General features: G+C 45.1%; 2 protein-coding genes and 1 long non-coding RNA gene across 4 annotated transcripts; 1 reads left to right on the top strand and 2 right to left on the bottom strand.

Moving 5' to 3' along the window:
- Window positions 1-362: 362 nt before the first annotated feature.
- LOC135397212 (uncharacterized) lies at window positions 363-11,717 on the bottom strand. Its single transcript, XM_064628627.1, has 10 exons — window positions 11,590-11,717; window positions 11,382-11,435; window positions 10,353-10,415; window positions 6,826-7,084; window positions 6,069-6,228; window positions 5,378-5,520; window positions 2,055-2,178; window positions 1,413-1,577; window positions 1,125-1,250; window positions 363-612 (listed from the first exon to the last, which is right to left on the bottom strand). The coding sequence occupies exons 1-10, from the start codon at window positions 11,693-11,695 to the stop codon at window positions 454-456; spliced, it is 1,359 nt and encodes a 452-aa protein (XP_064484697.1). The 5' UTR covers window positions 11,696-11,717; the 3' UTR covers window positions 363-453.
- A 310-nt stretch (window positions 11,718-12,027) lies between these two features.
- LOC135398284 (uncharacterized) lies at window positions 12,028-13,568 on the bottom strand. The gene is made up of 3 exons (XR_010424061.1): window positions 13,406-13,568; window positions 12,143-12,187; window positions 12,028-12,065 (listed from the first exon to the last, which is right to left on the bottom strand). It is a non-coding gene; the product is annotated as an uncharacterized LOC135398284 (long non-coding RNA).
- Window positions 13,569-15,655: 2,087 nt separating this feature from the next.
- LOC135398283 (uncharacterized) lies at window positions 15,656-24,324 on the top strand. 2 transcript variants are annotated; one of them, XM_064629702.1, is made up of 4 exons: window positions 15,656-15,757; window positions 18,216-18,280; window positions 23,693-23,764; window positions 23,932-24,324. In XM_064629702.1, the coding sequence occupies exons 1-4, from the start codon at window positions 15,715-15,717 to the stop codon at window positions 24,118-24,120; spliced, it is 369 nt and encodes a 122-aa protein (XP_064485772.1). In that variant the 5' UTR covers window positions 15,656-15,714; the 3' UTR covers window positions 24,121-24,324. The 2 variants fall into 2 exon arrangements, with proteins under 2 accessions (XP_064485772.1, XP_064485773.1); XM_064629703.1 differs by having other exon boundaries at window positions 23,846-23,933.

Below are 24,324 nucleotides of genomic sequence, written 5' to 3'. Positions count from 1 at the left end.
TAGCTGTTAAATGAAATATCGAAAGATATTATTGCAAAGTGCATGTGATGTTGCTGCGTTAATTGATCAGTCTCAAATGCTACTGTACTAATGGCGGATGACTGGAGTGTTTCTGAAACAAGCATACACATCGCTTAAATAGCTCGAACTATTATCACCAGCAGAGCACGAAATGTCAAACCATACTTTCGCTTGCAATGTGCTCTACAGAACTGCAGAACGCCATCATGATTAGATTACATTAGGTTAAAATAAAAATATGGAGATTTTCAATATATGCAAGTCCTTCACAATACTACATTGTCATACCATTTCAACGGTGAAGATGGCAAGAAAGAGCACTTAGAATGACTAGACAAGCATTGTGGAATCATGCTGCCTATATCCTGTGAAGGTACAGAGAATTATTCGAGGACAGACTGTATTTGTGTCGTTACAAGAGGAGGTCTTCTTCTACGCCACGCTCTTGAGCATCTTTCGGATGGCTCTGAGCCTGTGGAAACCCATGCCGAACACAGTGTCGTTGCAGACATTGCTGTAGTCCTCGTACATGAAGTTCAAAGCAGCAAAGCCGAAGCGTTGTCTGTCGTATGCGTGGAAAGTCTGATTCATCTGCAAAAGTTGGAGCATGGGTAGAGACACCTGGTCAGTTGTCGAACACCACAGACGCGACAAAAGGTCATCGCACCACAGCAATCACTTTAACGTTACCATTGAAGCGTTCCCTAGCTAATATTTTATTTATTTTTTATCCATTCATACTGCAGACGCAGTCGTGGGTCCCAGCAAGTGTGGAAATTCCGATTAATTTGTGAACAAAAAGCACTGTAATCCTGAATGAGGACAGTTTCCTCAGGCAACTTTTGATGAGTGTACTTCTAAAGACATCACATGATTTTTCTCCTGGATCCTGTAACTTGTCGAGTTAAAAAATTTACAATGTCACATTAAAGTTGTGATGAGGAAGCAAACGCAAAAGTTTTAGCCTTGCCCTTCCATGATGCACAGCGAGGGCTATTGAGGGCAGCGAGGGCTATTGAGGGCAGCGGGGGCAAGGGAAATATTGTAGGCATGCTTCTTAGTTCAAAGCAAAGCTGCACTTATGGGAAATTAATATTCCCTACCTTGGCCTGCAGAGTCTTGATAGTGTCCCAGGTATACACCAGGCGTTTATCTTTGTTGACTGAATACATCACTTGACCTGCCTCGTCCTTCTTTGGAAGGCTGAATCCCGCTGGTAGATTACAGGTCTGCAGGACACAGTACATCATTTGTAGTCTGAACTACCATAGTTGGTGTGACACGGGTCAACCACTCGTTTAGCGAAGTTGCCGTGAAATGCACTGGCTTTAAAAAACTGACGCACTGGACCATTGGACTGGGACTGGACCATTACTGCGGTCTGGTCTCACCTGATGTTCATACGCCGTTGTAAAGTTGCTGCAGCGAGCTCCAATAACTTTCTTCGATTCTTGCAGGCCCGGTACACTGTACAGCATGCTGCTGAGTGTCAGAGACAGCAGGACTATCGTTTGGTGCGATATGGCGGTCATGTTCAGTATCTTTGCTGCGGCTTCCTGAAGAGAATCAGGCGCAATAAACTTGCATTAGTGCAAAACTGCACTTGCAAAACTGCATTAGTCAAGAGCTGATAAGCTTAAGACAGTTTCCTTCCACCACAATGCGACTGTGGCTATGTGTGCGATGTTTCCCCACAGTTGCTAGCATGCACTGCTCATGCGTGCACTGCATGCATACATTGTAGCAACATTCATGAGGTCACGTTTTCTCATGATGAATCAACTATACAAGTCATTTTTTTTCTTTTACGGTTTACAGAATTTTTATAATAAAGCTATGAGGGCTATCTGGTGTGGTTTTCACAGGTGAGTTATGCGGCGAGGTGGACATGCTGTGGGAAAGAGCATGCAACTACAGGCCCGTCTTATTCACTAAAATTAATTAACGTATTAATTAGATGTGCGGACGTTTTGGGGGGCGATCGCCACCGTGGATCCGCCACTGGCAGTAAGGCAACGGCAATGTAGTCTCACCAAGGAAGGTAGGTGACTGTTGAAAGACTTGTGCCAGAGTGCTGGTCCATGAACCCTGCACTGTTCTTCGGGATGGAACACATACATGTGGCTCCGCAGGATGAACAGGTCCACCGGGAACTGCCTGAAATGATCGTAAGACACAGAGCGTCTTCATGCGTATTTTGGTGCTACATATTTGCTTCGGAGGTTTCTGCAGGTAGTGTCACGCCTTCTGTCGAGATATAATACCCTTATGCACTACAGTGATATTGCTTATTTTGTCGAAAAAGAACTTTGAACGTCCACGAAGGCGCGAATGCTTTAGCGGGAGTCTCAGACGATTTAAAAGTTCCCGCCTCGCCTGCTTCACTGATCTTTCTTCTCTCGCTTCTCCAACACGCCCCTAGGCGGCGCCACGAACGTGGCATGCGCCATCGAGCCCATGGTGCAGGGAATGAGAGAAGTTTTTCCATTGGACTGAGAAGTGTGACGTCACCGCTAATCTTCCTGTTTCGGTTTAACAGTTGCCTACCTACAATAGAATGGATTCGGAATGCCAGGATTGATCCTCTAGCGTGTCAAGGTGGCCCCCAAAGTGCCGTGTGCACAGCCTTCCCGTTGGCTTTCTCAGGTAGCGTGACCCTTTCTGGGCTTCAAGAAAGCTAGAACACACCCCTGAATTCATACGCCACTAGCTCCCACCGTGTTTCTCTTCTCTTATTCATCGCTCAGTGATCGAGTGGAAGCAGACGACATCGAAATCGGAACATACAGATCTTGCAAGAAGACCCCATAACAAAAAAAAAAAAAAAAAAAATCACGCGCAAGCATAGCTAGCGGGATGTCTCAAGCAGCAAGGAGACATACGCAAATCGTCTCAATCTTCCGTGCTTCGAAATATATGCTCCAGGACCACATATGCGCAGTACTTCACTAGCTTCTGGTGACCATGACGATAATTAACCCAGTTGAGGCTGGCACGAAGCAGACAGACACATCGAGCACATACGTCACATTGAAAATCGACAACTGTCTTATGAAAGATGAAAGTCACTGAAAAGGTTAGCCACCTGTAGGGATCGAATTGGTAGAGCCCTGGACCGGCAATCCAGAAGATGTGGGTTCGATCCCTACAGCTGGCTAACCTTTTCAGTGACTTTCATATTTCATCGTTGATTTCTTAGGCAATTTGAGGCTTTGTTTGTATCTGTCCCTTCTATGTTGTTCCAGCCTCAGAACATCAGTTTATCTCTTGTTCAACTGTCTTATGCCCATCTTTCGCTAGCCTTTTTGACAAAGTTGAATGTGTTGTTGTCGGACAGCACTTCCCTGGAGCCTACGTATCCTGGACCGGGAATAGCCGGAAGTCTGAACCTTCTGGATAGCTGTGGAAAAGTTCCATATTCGCACGCACCACAGACCAGTTTCTGGTGCGTGGAAGGGCTCTCCCCAAATCTAATGGGTTGTCACACTAACCGAGGGTCGTATTAACGTGGTTCGGCTGCAACATTCAGAGGATTGTGGGAAACTGCAAGTAACGAAACGCGTATCTCGCGGATGCCGCATATGTACTGCGGAATATAAATGTGCGAGACGGGCGACCTTTTGGGGATGTCCATCGGACGTGTAGTAGTTTGCCGGAGAGGAGTAGCCGATTTCGTTTTACAACGCGCCATCGTTATATCCGTCCTAGTCGTTATATCTTCGTCAAATCTATCATTGACTCTAGCAGACGACAGACAGAACCAGTCTTCGACTAGGACGCCCTCTATGAGACTCCCCTGAAAGCGGAACGCGGTCACCGAATTGAATCGCTTCCGTGTTCCGACGCGAAAATCGGAACTTCCATCTATGGCTAACGTCTTTTGTTCTTCCCAAATGCAATTCCGTTCTGGCTTGAAGAGATTTCTCGGTTCTGGAAGGTCGAATCGAATTTGGTGAACGAGATGTCCTGCGAAGTCCATTAGTCCAGCGGAAAACTCTTGACTAGATAGTACATTCCTCGTTGCTTCCTTTATGGTTCACGCATGCGCACTAATGTGAAAGACGACCCTAACACGTTATAATATTAGACGCCATTTGCACAGTGTGCCCCCTTTCCCCCAAAAATCCAATCACCAATTAGGCCATACAGAAAATGGCGCTGGCGTTGATGGTGACGAGGTAATGGCAGTCTTTTTCTTTTGAATCGGTGTTCGCACAATAGGGCACCTGTGGTTGTGAGCCGTGTACAGCCGTGTAATGGAGAGTGGACAGCAGGAAACAGTGGCAGACTTGAGGGGGCTTATGTAATGCCCTCGGGCCTTTAAGGGTCTTAATAAATGAATTGAAATGAAATGAAAAAAAAACTTAATTATAACGGCTTTTACATGATCACTATCGTCCGTATCACTATATTCCGTAGCAGACGACAGCATCGGCCCTGTTGTAGCAGACGACAGAGCCGATGGTGTCGTCTGCTATGTAGGCAGTATATATACGCCAATCTCGACATTCCTGCGCAGTGCGAACGCTCAACGCTACAGAATTTCCGCCCCATGAGTAGACTTTTGCTTTAGCTACCACTAGAATATTCCTTAGGGATGTCGTCCGTGCGGATACAGTGGAAGTGTGATATCCTTGATACATGATCACTATTGTGTTTATAACTCTACCCCGAATTATAAATAGGTAGTTCTAATATATTGTACTCAAGCGATTTGGGACCCCAAAGTCGTCACTGCACATTGCGTAAAACATTCCTTGGGTACTGGGCATGCGTAGGAACGACCCCAATTCCTTCTTTGGGACTCTCAGGCGACCCATTCTAAAACTCTGATAGTGAGCTTTAGAATTGGGTTTCCCCGGCCGCGATTGCTGCAGCTTCATCAAGCGGCAGCCAATTAAGGTATTCACTTTGTGCACGAAATTTATTTAATTTCATTAATTTTTTTGCCCTAAATTAAGTTGAGTTTATGACACTGAACGATCTGTTTATTTTACTTCTTTTTCCTGGCTGTAGCTCTCTCGCAACGTCTCGCGTCGCGCGAGGAAAACACAAAGCCCACACTGGGCACCATTGGGGACCCAATGTGCTTGGACACCATTACGGAAGGACGACTCAAAAATTGTGCATAGTCGTGTTCAACCTGAGAACTGGGTGTTTGAGCCCCGCCCTACTCTTGTTCCTATTGGCTGCAATGACGTCGCGACAAGCGGTGCGCCGATACCGAAACTACACGAGCCCCATAGGCGGCACCTGGTGGCTGCGCAGTATAATTTCTCCGGCGGATTAACACTGTTAGGGTTGACAGACTACATTTCTTGCCGTTCTTAGGTATAGAGTTGAACGGGGTGCTTACGTCGTGATTTCCGAGAGCTTAGCCACGAAAGCCCGCTTGTGGCGCTCCCATTCGGAGTAGTCGAGCTGGAGGCCCAAAGCCAGGTAGTGATAGCGACGATCCTGGGTTTGCTCGCTCAGCTTGCGTTGCATTACTCGCAATGTCTGCAATACACCGGAAAACAGTTGATCTAACCACGTGATCTCACGCTATTTCGTGGGCTATACGCTAACTGCAAAGTATAATTCCGTTATATCTGTCGTTTATGTACACTGCTTTCGTTGTCGGCGTTACGCAATAAAGGTTGAATTGTCATCAGATTCATTATCGAATATGTTACATTTCCGCTTCTGTCGTGAAGGCCTGTTGTTTTCCAATTCGGGTTTCTCAGCGTTCTGACTTTCTCGATTCCAGGAACTAGAATTTGACGCGAACTTGACCGGTTCTTGCTTTCCAGGAATAAACTTGTAAAAAAAGAAAAAAGAAAGAAGAGAAGAGAAATAATTTGTTCCGTAATTTTACCTTTCAGATTTTCAGAAACAGCTCTGAACCAGGGCGCAGAGTTCATGCTCCAAATATACATCCACGCGTTCCAGTCGCAAATTACTTGTTGCATTGTATCGTACGCAGTTAACTGCTTTCAATCCAATCGGCATGCTCACACCTTTGCTGGGTTTCTCTCACTAAATAATCGTCGCCAACTGCAACCGACCTTGAGAAGTTTCAGGTGGGTGGCTTGAATGTCGCCGATTTCCTGCAGGCTGCCAAATATACGAAGCATGCCGTAGTGTTTCACATTCATGTCCCACAGGGCCCCCAATGCCTTTTGACCCTCTGCTGTCTGAAGGCGATTCAGGGTGAAACGGCCTCTCCTGAAATGGTTACCGACATACGTATACATAGTGTGTTCACAGGAGCCGCATTCCCCGGAATATTCTAGCGACACACGCGTAAAACGTCACATCTTTCTGCAGCCATGTGAGCGCTAGTGCTCAGCGTCATGCCTTTTCGTGCTCTTACAACCGTGGGGAATATCCTGCGGCTCTACCACAAGATATTCCGTAGCAGACGACAGCATCGGCCCAAAGTGCAGACGAGTGACGAGACGAGTGTTGTAGCAGACGACAGAGCCGATGGTGTCGTCTGCTATGTAGGAAGTACGCCAATCTCGACATTCCTGCGCAGTGCGAACGCTCAACGCTACGGAACTTACGCCCCATGAGTAGACTTCTGCTTTAACTTCCACTAGGATATTCCTTAGGGATGTCGTCCGTGCGGATACAGTGGAAGATGTGATATCCTTGTCTCTGCGGTGTCTGTAACCTCCGCGTAACCTAATAGGCACCGCGAGCGACAAAAATACCCCTGTCGCGAGACATCACGGGAAGTATCTTTGCCAGTGAGGTAGCGTGATTCCTCAAGCCCAATGTTGTGCACAGTTTCACAAGAGTATGAAAACAAAAACTTACTTGTACCATATGGATACCCCGTACATGGTCTTCACAGCTTCGCGTGCATTTTCCAGGAAGACCGAGAGCTGGTCCTTAAAGTTCCACGCTGTGGGGTCCGTGCTGAAGACGTGGTCGACGTCCAGGTGGATATGGTAGATGATGTCGCATAAGCCGTCCTCGGGGAAGGCTGTGCTTCGTCCAGCCCTGGAACTGTAGTGGCACAGCAGGGGGCGACTCATGGAATCTGGCGGACCACTGGGTGTCGTGCTCGTCCTGACTGCAACGCGCGTTGGCAACAGTGGAAGTCAACACACGCTGCGATCAAATCTTACGTAAAGCTGCTACACGACCACCATGGGGTTCATGCTACGATAGCGCATTTCTTCTTAAGTTTTCCCGAGTTCAAAGGGGCGCGCGGTTGCTCTGGATGTTCCGGCCTCGGTGAATCGGTTGGTAACCTGTCCGCATACTCATCGCAAGGTTGCGGGATCGACTCCGGCCAAGGATACTAGCAACTTGGTGGTACGAGTTGCTTAGAAGACGACCTAGTAGATCATAGCGACCATGTCATATGGACCCCATCCCAGCGCCGCATTTGGAGGCCAGCGGTGGCACGGTTATCTTAGTGTTTTTGTACAAGCGATGGATGTCCCACAAGAGATTTCTAATGTTAATACTCATCATCAGTCTACGCGTTTTCATATGAGCCGTTGTTGTCGTCTGCTACAGTAGTCGTACGTCCCCTTCTGCGCGTTCAAAATTCAAATTTCCACTGTCCAATCATGATGCACATTTCGCGGGACGATGAGCAGCGTCCCTAGCGGATCGTGCGGACGGGCTCCTCATAGGGGTTGCCGATTATGATATGGTCGCTATACTCTAGTAGGTCGTGGTTTAGACAAGTCTTCCGCAAGGACGGTTAAATACAGCGCGCCGTATGCTGAGATTTCAGTGCTCGCTAAAAAGAGCCCTCAGGTGGGAAAAATTAATCAACAGACCGACCACCGTGACGTCACTCATGATCATAGTTGTCTCGATAGATTGTGATGAGTAGAGCGCGGATTTTCATGCAAATACATGATTTTTTTTTCTCGATGTAGTTTCGTATCTTGACGACACCAACACTTTTGGTCTTGGTTTGGGAAGGACCAGAAATGTTCTATGGTGCACATAAATGTATGTTTCCTATGTTGTGGCATATTTCTCACGAAAGTGCATGAAAAGTACATATTTGCCCGTATTAAAGCGATAGCCATAAAGTGGAGGTACAAAGAGGGGAGGGGCAGATTCTGGAGTCGGCGGAAGAGTGTCTGAAGCACGGCGGTCTGAAGCATCCAGTAAAACGCCTCCGTCCGCGCATCATAGAGGTCGCCGCGGGCTCACGTTGGGATAAGCCCGCGCTTCACAGAGGGCGCCACAATCTGACGTTGTAATATCGCAGGTAAGCAGACAGCTGTCGCTGTTGGTGAAATAGTGCGATGACTGTTTTTTCAGGTGCGAGAGCTTACTTCTTTTTGGTGGGATGGTTTTGCTGGTTTCGGGACGGCGTTGGGTCGTCTTTTGCGTTCTGGTCGTAACTGAATATTTTCCATGTTCCGGCGGGGTGAGACGTGGTGTTGAGCTCGTACTCTGGCTGCTCCATCCTCCACTGCGTACATGGCTGATGGGCCGTATTTCACCTTCGCGAGATTACCCTTATGAAGACGGGCGGCGTTCGCATTTTAGTCGGCATGATGCAGTGCACGGATCATCATCGTCATCGTCATCATCATCATCATCAAAGCCATAGCGAAACAAGACTATAAGCATGAGAAACATGAAAAGCACGAACATACACGTATAGGTTCGTGTTTTTCGTGTTGCCCATTCTCAGGCTTGTTTCGTCATGGGTTTCGTCCACGAGCTAGCCTGTGTTTACGCTATTTTTAATCAATCACGAACGGAAAGCCTTCAGCTACATGATTTATATCTGTGGAAGTTGTACTACCTCTAATAAAATACTAACTTCTTTCTAAAAAATAGGCATTTGGTGCACTGCTTTCGTGCCAAGAACAATGAAAAAGATTCCATATATTGCGGAATAATACGGTGTATTTCGAAGATTTTAAGTGCGTAGCTGCATGTATATTTCGGCGGTCTTTAGTGCATATTTATCCGCGCTCTAGTGACGATCTTGCTTGACATGAATATACGCTTTCGGTAGTGTAATTACCCAATTAATGTCGATACCTCCCAATGCTGAATAATAAGCGCGCACCAAAAAATCCCGTGTCTGTCGTGCAAACTACCGACTGCCAATAAAAAGACTAAACACCGTCGATCAGGTGTACGAGGGCTGCACAAGTGATCCATTTCAAACAGTCAGGATTGCGATTAGTCGTGTAGACGAACCGAACACATGACCAGTAGGCACAGAATGCATAGTACGCGTACTGATCCCAGTATGCATACGGGTTCCTTCCCATGTGGCATTTTCGGGCATATACGTATATGTAATCAAACAACGTTGCTATATATACGTTGTATATATATACGTTGTATATGGAACTTTGCGACAACTCCATTATATTTCCCCTTGATTCGCAATTCGACTATAGAATCGCACATTCGCTTCAGTCCTCAAATCGAGTACACAATGGTTCGCTTTAGAAGTATTCGTTCTGCTAAGTATATCAGTCGAAATATCTGCCAATTTATCGCTTAACGGAGCCTCTCTCACTTAAAGTCCGGATACAGCGATGTCCCCATTTTTGCGCCCTGCTTTCATACCTTGTGTACTGCCCACGTTGGAATCCCCGAGCACCAGCGATCTCGCAAAACTCCCTCAATTAAATGCTCTCCCATTAATAAAGACGCCGTCATCCGAGTAGGCGGTTGCCGTGGAAACATCCAATCGAACGGACGTCAACGCGCGCAGCAGGTGATTGATGATTGGATATCGGCAGGAACAACGAAGACCCCGCTCCCAACCCCAAGCACTCTTGTATTACTTGCACTTCCATCAACGTGCATCGGTCACGTATAATCCATAAGTCACAACGAAATGGCGTTCAAACACCAAAGTCCTGGCCATAGCCGAAGCCGAAAGTAGGTATGAATGGGCACGTATCATCGAAGGAAACAATGAACGGGCATTCCAGCGAAGCGTTCACATGCAAAGAGGTGGCCTTAATTGGCTAATCCTACGATAGAATTTCAAACCAAACAGCCATACTCTAAGACAATTTGTCTCTGCGCAAGAAAGTTTGGAGAAATCACGTGACCCGGTGTCTATTCCCCTCCTCGAGCGCCTCACCTTGAAATGTTACCCACTTATTTGGGAGAGGTACCAATGGGGTCGCTCAACGGGCAATAGGGGAGAGCGGGAAACTGTGGAGCTGCGCACACAGCTGATCTACTTGCATAGCGTACAGAAGGTTCGTGCCGTGTCCGCTTGAGGCGCAATTGTTAAATAATCTGTTGCAGTACATGTCTTGGAGTATCCAAGTGTATTGTTTTATCCATGATGCTAAAGTGTTTTATTGGTTGATTTTCTGCGCACTTACTTGTGGTGGTTTGAACTGCGGCAGAGACCTTGCGATCCTTTTTTTCGGCACCCCTTCTTGCACCTAACAAAAAGTTTGTGCGATTGATGAATTTGATTAATTCGAGAGCAAAACAGCGGAGAGCGCGATAACTACTTGGTCTAAAATCATTCGTAGCGCCTACATTAAAAAATCAACAACACATTCAACATGAATCCTCTCATTCTCCATGATGCGATAGTGACCGATGTCCACCACCAGTGAATTTGCCGACTTATGCGACGCATACCAAAAAACACATAAAAAAGAACTACTGGTAGTTTCCATGACAACGAACCCCGAGACGAGGGACAAGAAGGGACACACACAGCGTCTCACAACGTGTGTGAGACGTTGTGCGTGTATGTCCCCTTCTTGTCCCTGCTCTCGGGGTTCGTTGTCATGGATACTTATCACCAGCTCTCTTGCAACTTAGGCTGCGTTCCAATACCCCGGTTAGTCGACTGCATAGCGGTCTAACCGGAAATGCCGCCATGTTAAGTCTCGCTCCAAATCTCGCGAAGTCCGCTATTCAGTCGGCTACCGCCTCGTGCGCGTCGATGCAGTCTAGTTATACGCCTGACCATCTGACAGCCGGGATGGAGACGCGCGTTGACGGTACCAGCGTGCCCGCTGTTTCTGCTGGCTTTAAATGTAAAGCTGCACATAGTGGTATGTTTTTTCAAAACTGCGTAGAGAGTTGCAACACATGTTTAGTTGTGAAGGTGACAGTTTATGCACGATGTCCTACAAACTTAGCGCATTAGAGTCCTGCTGCGCTTGCGCCGTACGCATTTCTTGCGTGAGCAACGAGATGGCGCCACAGGCGCCTCGGCTAGGCAAGCCTGTTCCAATAGTGACAAGCAAAGGGGTCTACTCAGCTGCCTAGTCAGGCGGCTTCGCGGGCGCGAGGTATTGGAACGCAGCCTTAGACGTCTTTTCACTGGTAGTCTGGCAACGTTAACACAACTTTCCACTACACAAATCCCGCAAGATACCGCTTATGCTTACCGCCAGGTGCCGCTGTTTCGCGGTCGTCCAGCTCGCTGTTGTACGGTTCCGTGCCTGGACATACATTAACGTATTATTGCAATTACGATGGAAAATACGAGACAAATAACACAATACAACACAATACAATACAATGTTTAGTACTAAAACAAAAGTTATACAAACAACCTTCTAAGAGACCGCTATAGGAAGTCTTGTCCGCACTTACCGGTTGCGAAGTAAACGAACCCCAAAACCGCTACTATGAGAAAGATTCCTATGGCTGTGTACGTTCCCATACGCTTGTAGAAAGCAGTCTTGTCTTCAGTATTCATGTAATGGCCATATGTATATTCCACAGAACTGGAAAAAGAGCGAGGTAGATGATGATACATAATGACGCCTGCATAAATATGCAACACCTATTAATCAATCAATTATAGGAGGATCACGGAAACAACGAAGCGAGTGATAAACAGACGTCATCTAACTGGGATCGAATTGATATCGTTCTATTATCGTTATCGCTATATCGAGAATCGCTGTAGAGTGCAGCGTACTTACTTATCACCTTGCAATATAAAACGTAACAAAACTCATGTTACTTAAGGTTTCATTTGGATACAATGCAGATTAGAGAACTACAACGAAAATATAAGTTTTATGTACCTTGAGAGAACAAGTTCGCCACCCGGTTCTTCAAGCCTATATAAGACGCAATAAATGGGAGTATATTAATACAAAGTAATGTATCGATAAAGTACTAGTTGCTAGGCACTTACGGTTGTAAGCGGAAGGCTTGACGGGGGGCGTCGACATTTCATCAGCTGGAAATTTCAATGAACTTCAATGATGAGGTGGTGACAGAGGAATGATGTATAATGACTGATGTTTATTAAACGTAACTAAGGCAATATTGTACACCCGTGGACAAAAGTTTACGAAACACGGCACTGGTGTATTAACGTGCTAATATCCGTTCCTACTCACTCCCTACGTATACGTTGTCACTTAAACGGAGAAATGCGACACTCTGGTGTTCCGTACACCTTTGTTCCACGCTGCACCAACCACACGGCGGGATCGAAATCGATGTTAATAAATGGTTACAAAATTAGTTAATGAGCTATTTTCCAAAATGGATGGATGGTGCGAAGTCAAACTTCCGGCCCTGTGGTTAGCAGTGGTTTTGCGTATACAGTGAACCCTCGTTATTATGACCATGGTCGTTCCCGAAAATTTTGGTCATAATGCGGAACTGTCATATTAACGGGAGGGATTTGCAGATCTTTCACTGCATTGTTCCCCAGGAGTATGGTCGTAAAGCGGGTATGTCAGATTATCGGGGGTCATATTAACGAGGGTTCACTGTACACGTTATTTGTTGCTACCACGAAGTTTATCAAAAATAACATTACACATTTCAAGGAACCGTTATAGTAGGAAGAACCTCACAACCCTGTTCCGACTCTGTTGGGTGTAATCCTCCTAAATGGTCCGAAGCACGCGTAACGCTGCGAAGATGCAAAATTATGGAGCGCTGCTTAGTAATTAGTCGCAAAGTATAGTCTCTCCAAGTAGTCGTTGAGAGTTGTTCTCGAAGTACGAACTCTTCTACGAACTACATATGTCAAAATTTTGAATATTTGCACCAAACGATTATTTCAGCTAAGTTCAATAATAAGTAAAATCGGCGCATGAATAACTTTCGAGACTCAGTCATTCAGCAAAACCAAACCGCTTTGCACACGCATTTAACAACAACAAGCGTCCACGACACAGTAAATATAACTGCACCTGAAAAAAAAGTAACATTAGTACTTATTAAGTACTATTAAGTAAGCAAAGTACTTATTATAAATAGCGCTTACTCGTAATTAATTTGTCTAATTAACCTCACTGAAACGCGGTAAAGCAACTGAACGTCATTCAAAAACCCGACACTCTTAGATCCACATAACCTACGTTTAACCGTAACACATCACGTAATTACGGCCACAACTATATCGTTGAAACAGGAAACAGTTTACAATGGAATATCTTACACATTGTGTAGTCTTCAGTGACCCGATACGACAAAGTTAGCTGAATACAGGATCAGACCCAAGGTTGCAACGCTCGGAGGCTCGCCAACGATAACAGCCTCGGTGGACAAAATGGTATTAACTTCTTCTTCTTCTAACGGTTTTATGATGGTGTTCTAAGTATTTGAAAAAAACACGTGGTCGAAACGACATTGTCTTCTTCCTCTAAGTTCATGAACACAAGCCGATGAAGAAGTTAAGCTCAAATGGGGAAATGGGGATTCAGGAAAGTGGATAAGTTGCGATTTTCTTTTTCTTTTTTTGCGAAGTTGTTGGACAATCTATAAGTAGGGCCTGACTTTTTAGGGTTAAACCCGTATCCGCCCGATATTTACCCCCCGAACGAAATCTGTAAAATTCGGGTTTAACCCGAATATACCCGAAAACATCTGGGTCGTTTGTGGCACACCCAAAAGCGTGCATTAAAATAAATTTTGATACCATTGCTAAACATTAGTTCCATGTTAAGACAAGTTTTTATTTAAAAAAAAATCACCCTAATTCCCGACGACCCGAATATGCCGTAACGGGATTTAACCCGAATACACCCGAATTTTCGAATGAAAAATATCACCCGATATTTACCCCCGAATTTGGTCAAAAATAAAACCCGAAAAAGTCAGGCCCTATCTATAAGTAGTGGTCCACAGTGTGGAGAGAGTATGGAATTATAAATTGCTCATTACCAAATTGATGCCATTACTATATTCGTGTGTCACACCGTGTTCCTCCAAGGTATACTGTTTCTGTACTTGGCACCGAAGTATCATAAAATGAATTTCTAGCTTTAGTTCATCGAATTCGCCTCGATGTGGCTTTCACAGCACAGTGGCGTTACCGCTTCAGGCAAGGTGACTCTCCCCACTGCAGCCCTCTGCGGTGCTGTAGAAGATCTAGAGCAGTGGCGTAGCCAGACCGCCAAGGTAGGGGGGCTCGATATGAAACCCCCCCCCCCCCCCGCTGATCCTGGGTGCGACAACACACAATATACTTGTGCACACCGCAAAATGCGGTTGATTTGGGCGTTCACAATACGATGACGCAGTGATGTCCAATGAGGGGGTGTCACGAGATCGGAAGGATTTTGAAAAGCTCATACTCTGAAAACCATTCAAGAGTGCCGATTAGATAGACGCCATGAACTGTAAGAACTTTAGCGATCGTCACACTGTCCCCCCCCCCCATATATTATTTTCTCCTCGGATTTGCGCGATTTGCGTGGGTCCGTCGTGGCAGGTAGGGGGGGCTCGAGCCCCCCCTAGCCCCCCCGTGGCTACGCCATTGATCTAGAGCACATTCTTCTCCATTGTCCACACTACCAACCTTCCCGAACCGTACTCTCCGGATCCCTTCTCGCCCCCTCTCTCTCACCAAATTGCTTGGTCCCTGGCCACACCCACCCCACCAACGCTCTGCCCTCAAGGCTATCTTCACCTTTCTGGACACCATAGTACTTCGATCCTTATCGTGAAGGGGCTTATTATTTCATTCCCCGCATCACCACCAGCAATGGGGTAGAGCATCGCCCCTGGAGATGGAACTCCACAGTCATCGTCTCGTAAAAAAGTTGTTGTGCAGCGTGACGTCATATAGTGTGCGGAATCTGCCAGTCGTCTGGAATCATCGTTCCTCGCAGGTCGATTTCCGTTTTCGTCACCACCGCTGCTGACAGTCTTCCAACGTGGAGCTGAGAGCGGAGACGCGGCCGCTGTTGCTTGTAGAGAGAGCAGCACGCCAGGGCTCTTCGTGACGTCACCTACTCTGAGAGAATCCGAAACTATGATGTTTCGCAGGTACTTATATGGAAAATGTTCACTGGCGTCATTTATATATTTTGCGTACAAAAGCCTCCGAACGAGGTTGACTATGAAATCAAATAAATACATTTTTTTAGTCCGCCATGACACTTTAAGGCGTCTGTGGTTGGCTTCAATGGTCGGACTTTGGCACCTTCGATGAACGCTGTAGTTTTCCTACATTTTCACGCCTACCACATATTGTGTGCGGAAGAAGAAAGTAGAAAAAAAGAAATGCCAGCTGAGAAGCCGCTGATTAGGCTGACCTACTTCCACGTGACTTTTGAGCACGCACATGCCGAGTTTCTGCTTCTTCAGCACGCTGCATATGGTGTAACGTTCAGCTGACAGCGATCATAAATATGGAGGAACACGAACGACCTCTGGAACTTTCTTCCACTAATACAAACTACAATACTAGCCGCAAGTCAAAGCTAGCGAGTAGCGGGAAAACGTTACTGCAGCTTCTACAAGATGCAGATCAGCTTCGGAGTCCTCTTGATCTACTCCATAATAGGTGAGGTGGCAAAATATTAGTACGGACTTTAGTTTCGGTTTCGTAACTCCGAATGTTATCATTGTCGTGTAATATCCTCCCGCTAGAAAGACACTATTAATAAGTCGACCCCCATTTATCCGGGCTTCACTTATCCAGATCCGGCGCTATCCGGATAAAAATCGTTGGAGATGATCGTTGGAGAAGATTTCAGTCCACGCATTCTATCTTCATTTATCCGGGTTCCAGCTTCCGGATCCGGACAAGAATTTCCAGGAACTAGTATGGAAAAGTATATGACAACCTGGTTCACTTATCCGGTTTCGTGTCGGAGCCAGCGTGCGACCCACATTTTTTTCCAGCGGGGGTGACAACCTTGAGGGTAGAATGAACTCAACTACTCTTTACTCTGCTTCAAGGATTTCCCCCTTTCTCACTGTACCCATGCGGGGCTGTTGACCATCAGTCCAGTCCTTTGAAGCTGGAAGGAATGTCCTTCAGCAGGCCGAAAGTTAAAGTGAGTCTGAAAGTCCCCAGCGGATCTCGAGTATCTCGGTGTGGACGGATATGATGAAACGTGTGCCATATCGCTAAGGGCTGTTTATACTCCAACTATACTCTAACGACAGACAGCGTAGCCCGTGCAGCGTCGCCGGGCGCAATCGGCCAACCTCGTTGCGCTCGCTCGCTCGTCGTCGAGACGTCGTTGATATTGTCGGTTGCGATGAGGGCGCCCCTCTTTTGGCGCACCCAAAATTGGGGTATGAGACACCCGGAGCGGCCACTAAACAGCGAAAAGCGACTTCGGAGCGCTACACTGCTCGCCCGTTGATGCCGCTTCTCGTTGTCTGCCCATGCAGTGCACAGACGGAGGACAACCTTGGCTTAGTTTGAATCTATAGCAAAGTTCGAATAGACGACGGCGTTTGGGAATACTTTTCCTTGCAGCAGCAAATGAAATGGAAAATATGGGTATTTGTAAGTTGTAACAGATACCATATAGGAGACTGTGAAGATGACTGCTCGGCATGAAGGTGTCTGCATTAAAGCACCGCATTTCCCGCGAATAACCCCCGATATCTGTGTGAAATAAGTGTCCACTAATAAAAAAAAAGGAAAAAGAACATGATAACGGTTATAAAAATATTACAGTTTTTCTGAAATTGGAGCACTGGGTAACATAGAAAGTCCGTATTTGGTTCCGAACCCACACGTCAGAGGTCGTCCTGCCGCCGCTCAACAGGAAGTACGTCACGAAAAATCTCAAGCACCCGGGGGCCTCTTGTCGTCTGCTTCCATGCACCCAAATGACACTGGAGCGCGAAGAGCGGCTCGGGGTCTCCCACTCCCGGGTGCGCGTACTTAACGCACCCAATGACGACAGCCGTGAATCAGATGACGACACTGAAGGACCACGTGGGGTGACACACCAAGAGTCCCGAAATGCACTCAGAACTGAATTAGCGTTGTTCGAGCAAAAGAATAATGTTCCCCAACTTAGAGCCATAACTATAAGAGCATACGACAACTTTGTGATTGTAGTGATCTTGCATAAATGAGTATGGATAGTCTCATGGCTAGTGCATTACGAAATAAATACGGGCCTCCTGGACATCTCAAAGTATCGTGTTTCGCTCATCCGGTTGCCCCCTAATCAGGATATTTTAGCTGGGAACGGTCAAGTTAGGATAAACGGGGGTCGACTGTAATTGTCTTTGTGGCGGAAGGATACTAAGTGACCTTGGTTGTGTAGAGCGGCAAGGACGCTGCACTAATGAGGTGAAAGATAAGGAATACTTTAATAAGTGTGAACAACCAACATGACTAATTATAAACTAGAAAAAAACTCATACTGAAAGTTCTGTTCTACAAAATCTGTTCGAAACACATAGGTCGCGATTACACAGTCGGCTTCACGTAGCACTATTTTTCCGTGCTAGAGAATAATGTTAACCTAGTAACGAGGTACGTACGACGCGCAGGGCCACATAACATTAAAGTCACTGGTGTAAAAAAAAAAAAAAACTCAGTTGTCTCGCGACGTAAACACCCAATTATTATTATTATTAAAAGTAAAAAAAAAAAGAAGAAGAAAGAAAAGATGAAAGAAAGAAGAGAACAGAAAAAGAGAAAGGAAAATGAAAGCTGTTCCCGAAACGACAGTGATGGAACTCGCACATTGGAACCTCGATGATTTCCGGTTGATGGCCCAACTATTACGCCGAGATGACACGAAAAAGAAGAAGAAGAAAAAAAAAGAACGTCAACATGCCGAGGACACCGTGCTTATAGAGTCACTAAAATAGGGGTTGACCGTGCGGACCGGCACGACAATATGCTTGCCCTCTCCACATTATCAACTCGCTCATGTGTTTGCTCTATGGCGTTTGGCAAAAAGGCTACGTCAGTGTGGTGTAATGCAGAACAGCTGAGTATAGAGGTAAAAAAAGTGTGTGCATGACAATTGGATATGTGTCAGCTTGTTGCAGGCTGGAAAATGCGACGGGTCAGCTTGTCAGCACTGAGTACAGCCTCGAACCGCAGGTAAGGTTTTCTACGTTCCCCGTACCGATTCTCCCGAGTGCGAAAGGTAACATCTCATTACGGCCGAAGTCTCATTACGGCCCAAGTCTCATTACGGCCGAAAGTCTCATTACGGCCGAAAATCCTTTAATCCCCAAGTGTCTCGTTACGGCCAAAGTCTCAATACGGCCGAAGGTAGTCTCATTACGGCCGAAGATGTCTCATAACGGCCAAAAAGAAAAAAGAAGCATCCACCATATTAGCTGTGTATATACTGTGTTTTATGCTTCCCAAAATGTGTCCAAGGCGGTGTGCCCCCACGGCTTGTGTCACACACAATGGTTCATGCACACAATATTGCGACAGTGTTTCATGCATCCCTCATGAAAAATGTTTTTATTGTCATATGTGTCACACGATATTTACGCCATTTTCTCTCAGTATTCAAGCAACATCCTACTCGTTGGTTCAGTGAGCGAACTGTGTGCGTGTTCTGAAAAGTACTCCACAAGGGAGACCACTGGGAGCTCCAGGAGCCACATGACCTATGACCATGATCTTCTCCCCCACTAGCTGCCTTCTACAATTTACGTCCACCTGAAATTTAAAAAAAGTACATAAGGCACAGAACAAAATGACATATGCTTTCGTTTGATGATGACCATGAGACATATGCTGTCAAGCAGACTTTTTTTCCATATATTCAAAACATATTCAAGAATTATGGACAACAATGACAATTACGTCATAATGATTTTTATTTTATTTATTTATAATACTTCTGGCGCAAGCGCCATAGAAGGAGGGACATACAAATACAACACTAAACTACATCTCTAAATTACAAAAACAACCGAGGGCTGTGCACTATCCATATACTAAATAGGTAGCAAGAGGAAATAAATGCACTGAAAATAAAATAAATACAAGACAAAAGGATGGACATAATCATGGCTCCCGAAGGAGTTCAGTGATGCATGCTACAAAAGAAGTGAGAGTGCCGCAGTCAATAGCTACCTGTGGCAAGCCATTCCAGTTATCAATGGTTTTGGGGAAAAAAGAATGCCGCAAGCAGTTGGTCCTAAAGCGGTATTGCACCAAGTGTTTAGTGTGCTTAGTGTGTTTAGTGTGATGCAGCTGCATAGCCAGGAAAATATTTCAGGAGGTGCTTTATGAGGCTTGACATGGGGTGGAGGAGTCCCCCTCGTCAGTGCTTTACCCAGACCCCTACACCCCCCTAACTTTTTTGCCTGTGCACCCCCTACAGGGGGTGCCCTTGTGATTTCAGCTTCAGATACGTCTGTAATGATATGTTAGGCTGTAATAACGTAACTATAATGATGACCTCCCCCCACAATTTTTTCCAACACCCCTCTCGTGCTTGGGATTCTGGATAAACCACTGCCCCTCGTTCATTTTCGTGGGGCACTACATTAGGGCTTATGCCACTGCACTGATGTCACAATGTTATAAGTGTGTGTCACTCTGGGCATTTGGAATTCCTCTAAGCTACAATATGTAAATTCAGAACACCCGAAGGGTAAGCATCAGATGTTACCTGCAGGCTTCATGCTGAAACGCGTGTACGCAAAACACTTCCGCCGTGGTGGGCGACGTCGTTAGTGTAATCATACACGCAAGACAATTGCGGGCACATGGAGTAGTGGCAGCAACCTGAAAACGATACATTTTCTTGTTATATATGAGTAATCAAAAATATACATTCCCACATGTTTCGTTTTGTCGTTTGCAGGAAGCGCTAATAAGGGAACAGCACTTGGTTGGTCACATGCAAGCCACAATGCGAAAGGTGCCGATATTTCGATTACGCGATCAAAAATTAAAAGTCTACAACCATGCACACTTCCCCATGCAACTGCTTCCCCAGCATCGTGAGACATGACACCATGTATTCACGTATAGTGTAATGTGAAATGATATGCAGGAATGAAAAAGATGCCAACATACCTGTAATCCAGTGTCCCATAAGTTTGATTCGATTTTCTGGCAGCTACCATGAAGAGCAAATGCACGATTCACAAGTTTCGTTTCGCCATTTTCATTGCTGTTAATTTCGCAACCGTCAAGCAATCCCACGTGACCTCCTTTGGATCAGTGAAAAGTGAAAATTACTCGCGTCATGAACATATATGTTCATCTCAGCGCAAATCACGTTTTGCATGCTATAGAAGGGAGGGGGATCAATACTCTTCCTTTCGTGTTTTGATATCTTGTTGTTTTGCTACTCTCACTTTGGAGTTCGTATGGTGTCTAGCAACGTTGGGTACCTCGTTTCTTGTGTGAGCGAGTGGTTGCTGTTTACGACGTGTTCATATATCGATTTGTAGTGCTGTAATGTGCAAATTAGCAGACTTTATAGCGGCTCTCTATTTTCCGTCGTTGTCTTTCGAGCAGCGCCTGTTGTTCCGGTAAAAATCGAGTTGAATGAATCGCCACAGCCCCAACGTATATCGCGCAGTGTTGACCAAGACCAAGTCAAGCAGGAATTCTGGTGAGTAATGCTTTCGTAGATTGCCTGTCTTAGTAGTGTGCTGTCCACACATAGTTGGATTCTCATAAGAGTAATTTAAATTAATCAAAACAGCTGAAGTGCCTGTAATAGATGTAACTCGGTATCCGTTCGTAGGTTTGCGCCGTTTCTAGTTGGTTGCGCGTTTAGGAACAACAAATTTATTCGAAGACGATAAGATACCGATAATGCATCACCGTACAGCAGCATTTACTCGTATCATTGTGAGACATATTTCATTTGTTAAAATTTGTCGTCGTATTTCTTCAAAAATAAAAGCGCAAGTCGGCGTACTTGAATTGATCTCCTTGAACTGCTTACGTCGAACGTCTGCAAATGTTGTACTTATGTGCCTTCGCGCACCATACTAGGCACAAAAGCATATCTGATTAGAATAAATACTTCAAGAGGAAGTCATTCAAATACATTGTTATTTATAGCCGGTTTTCCATTCCAGGCATGGTATGTGGCTGCACGGAGGATTCCGAAAAAGAAAAACAACATGGTTAATAGGATGTTGCTGCCCAGGGAGTCCTGGCCGAAGAGGTGAGCTGTTAAGATCATCATAAGGTTCTGTTGTGAAGTGAGAAATTTTGTAGTAGTGCACGAATTAACATTCGTGCACTACCTTTCTAAAAAAGAAACCAGAAATGGAAAGTTATGCATGCATCATTTCATGAATTGTAATGTATCACTATTTGATATTCACATGTTTCCATTAAGGGAATGAACTACTGAACCTATATTCATATCATGGTCATGCTCTGTGTTTACCTGGAAGTCACATTTTTAAGGCTTGTCATTCTTTTGTCTAGATGAAGATTTATGTTAACCTTGTATGAAATAACAGACACGTATCAACACATGTGCAGCTTGTGCACATTAAAACCAGCCATGTAGAGACAAATGCTTGTTTCCTTTTTGTTTGTTTTTTAATATTCTAGCCTATTCATGGTTGCTCTTCGCTTCTTGCAGGTTTATTCATTCCAGAAGCAAGAATTGTACAATTGTAAGGCGAATGGAAATAAACTGACATCGACTGAGATAGGTGTTCCGTCTTGGCCAGTGACTGTAGGATGGCTCCAAAAGCGTCACAACAAAGCCAATATTCATCTAGCTCTCTACAAGTAGCTAACTCCACATAGTAGCCTGCTTCACAGCAACATCAACACTACCTTGTGGGAGTACACATTACACAATATGTTGCATTGTGCTGTGGTATGATAACATACCGTTTGTCTCGCAATATGTGTATATAAATATAATAAGGGCCCTAAGGGCACAGTGCATGCCTTATACCCTGCTGAATATATATCCATACCTGGCTGCGACATTGCATATCAATGCAGGTTACAATACACATATTCACATTTGGCCGTTATGAGACATCTTCGGCCGTAATGAGACTGCCTTCGGCCGTGTTGAGACTTTGGCCGTAATGAGACACTTGGGGATTAAAGGATTATCGGCCGTATTGAGACTTTCGGCCGTATTGAGACATCGGCCGTAATGAGACTTCGGCCGTAATGAGATACAATCGTGCGAAACACCCGGCCTATTTCCCCCGCTCCCATTATCCCCGTAGGGTTTCGCGCATGGCAGAAAGCCCCATTTCGTTCAAGCGTGTTGTGGTCTACGTGTGCTGGAGGTTTTCGCTGCAACGAATCTGTGTATGTTAAGTTTTTTTTTAAATATTTCAGCAAACTTACTCGCTCTTCGGAAGTCACAGTACCAAGCTGCCTAAAAAAAAAAAAAAGGTAGTGGCGATTTACTGGTAAATGCGAGAGAAATGCGTTAGCATTAAACGCCTTTTCTCGGCTATCCATTCATCTCTCTTTCATCTCTCCATGCTCTCCATTCATCATCTTAAAATTTATCGGCTTTTGCATTGGTGACCCAAAGACATTTGTGGAATTTTTTGGTGAAACTTCCGGTCTATACTTGACTTCCGGGTATCCACTTCCTATCTAACATGACTTCCGGTTTATACTTGACTTCCAGTTCGACACTTTCGAATACCATATGTAAGTCCATTTAATTAACCTTTAATTAGCCTGAATTACTTTCAATCACTCTAATTACCGAAGGTAACCGCAGGTTACATGAGGTCATCTTGAATTTCGTTTAATTTTCTTTAATTACGTTTGCTTGCTTTAATCACCCGCCATTTCCATGTAATGGACGTTAATTACCGTTAATTACATTTAATTACCTCCAGTAACGTGCGGTTACCTTCGGTAATGTTTAATTTCACTTAATCTTTCTCTTATTAAATATACTAAACTTTCTTGCTTTAATCACGCTTAATTACCTTCAACAACTTGGCAACCTTTTACTATTTTTTTATTTTTATTTATTTATGCGAATACCTCAAATGCCCGCGAGGGGTGTTACATGAGGGGGGTGTGAACTAATAATACAACAAGCACTATCAGATAATGAATATATTAATATAACTAATACTACTACTAATAATAATACTAATACTTACTATCTTGCTTCAATTTCATATCTACCCTTTACATCTCCACTTCTACTACCTCTGCCTCGGTGAGGCTTCACACACACACGCACACACAGCTTTTTCCACTTTGACACTCCTAATGCTAACGCATTAAAAGTTCGCGTTAAACGCTACAACAGTAATGACGCATTACATTTGAATTCAGACACAAGTTACCCAAAATGCGGTAAGTTTGCTTCGACTTGTGACCTTGACTGACTAATTTGGTTTCTAGTATTTTATGCGATGGACACTGTGGTTTAGAAAAGTACCAAAAGAAGCCAGACTAGAAGGGGACATACAAATAATTTCAATTATTTTTTTATGCCAAAACGTTCGCCATATTTGTGGAGCATTATCACTCATACAGTCTTACCATTCTTGCTCTGTTTGTTTCCAGCATTCCAAGATACTGGATATTTTCTGCAAAAACATTTTCGGCAAGCCAAAGCCAGACTTTTGGCATTGCAAGGTATGCTACAGCCATCTACTTGTTGAAGTTATAACGGTTTCTATGGCAATAAAATTAGTGTCTACACATTCCCGAAAATAGTTCCACGTTGTCCTGGCCAGCGTCTGTGCACAACCTGTCAGAAAGTGAATCATCATCATTCATACTTTTGCTGCTTCCAACAACAGAGGCTCGACTGTCTCTCCAGCTGGTTCCACGGGGTCTGCATAGCTGGAAAGTGTGTCTGCCTAGCAGACCTGCAGTCATTGACGAAGCCTACTACACCGCCCACAACAACGCAGTCGTCTAGCCATTTCCCTGGGACCACAACGCAGGTGCCCGTGACTTCCAGTCTGTCCCCGACGACCACGCCTTAGGAACCGTGTCTTCGAGTGCGGCGCCAGGAACCATTTGTAAGACATCCATGTATACAAGTCCGAGCCAGGCACGTAATCCTCTACAACGACCACACAATGTATCAAAAAGGAAAGACTATTCACAAAAGCTCCTAGCATTGACACCTTTCTGCAAATAAAGGAGCCCAGCCGTGCAGACACCTGGCGGGTAAACTTAGAACGACA

Source organism: Ornithodoros turicata, chromosome 6, assembly GCF_037126465.1.
Source record: "Ornithodoros turicata isolate Travis chromosome 6, ASM3712646v1, whole genome shotgun sequence".
Taxonomy (NCBI): Eukaryota; Metazoa; Arthropoda; class Arachnida; order Ixodida; family Argasidae; genus Ornithodoros; species Ornithodoros turicata.
Note: the sequence above shows the minus strand (reverse complement) of the source record. Positions and strands in the feature narration are given on the sequence as shown.

Bases quoted from the DNA above. Each gene is read 5' to 3' on its own strand.
- LOC135398283 (XM_064629702.1), top strand. From the start codon at position 15,715: ATGCAGATCAGCTTCGGAGTCCTCTTGATCTACTCCATAATAG. The intron at 15,758-18,215 runs GTGAGGTGGCAA...GATATGTGTCAG, and splicing joins CTTGATCTACTCCATAATAG to CTTGTTGCAGGCTGGAAAAT. The intron at 23,765-23,931 runs GTATGCTACAGC...TTCCAACAACAG, and splicing joins CAGACTTTTGGCATTGCAAG to AGGCTCGACTGTCTCTCCAG.
- LOC135397212 (XM_064628627.1), bottom strand. From the start codon at position 11,695: ATGAATACTGAAGACAAGACTGCTTTCTACAAGCGTATGGGAACGTAC. The intron at 10,416-11,381 runs GTAAGCATAAGC...ACTTTTTGTTAG, and splicing joins CGAAACAGCGGCACCTGGCG to GTGCAAGAAGGGGTGCCGAA. The intron at 1,251-1,412 runs GTGAGACCAGAC...TGTGTCCTGCAG, and splicing joins CAACGGCGTATGAACATCAG to ACCTGTAATCTACCAGCGGG.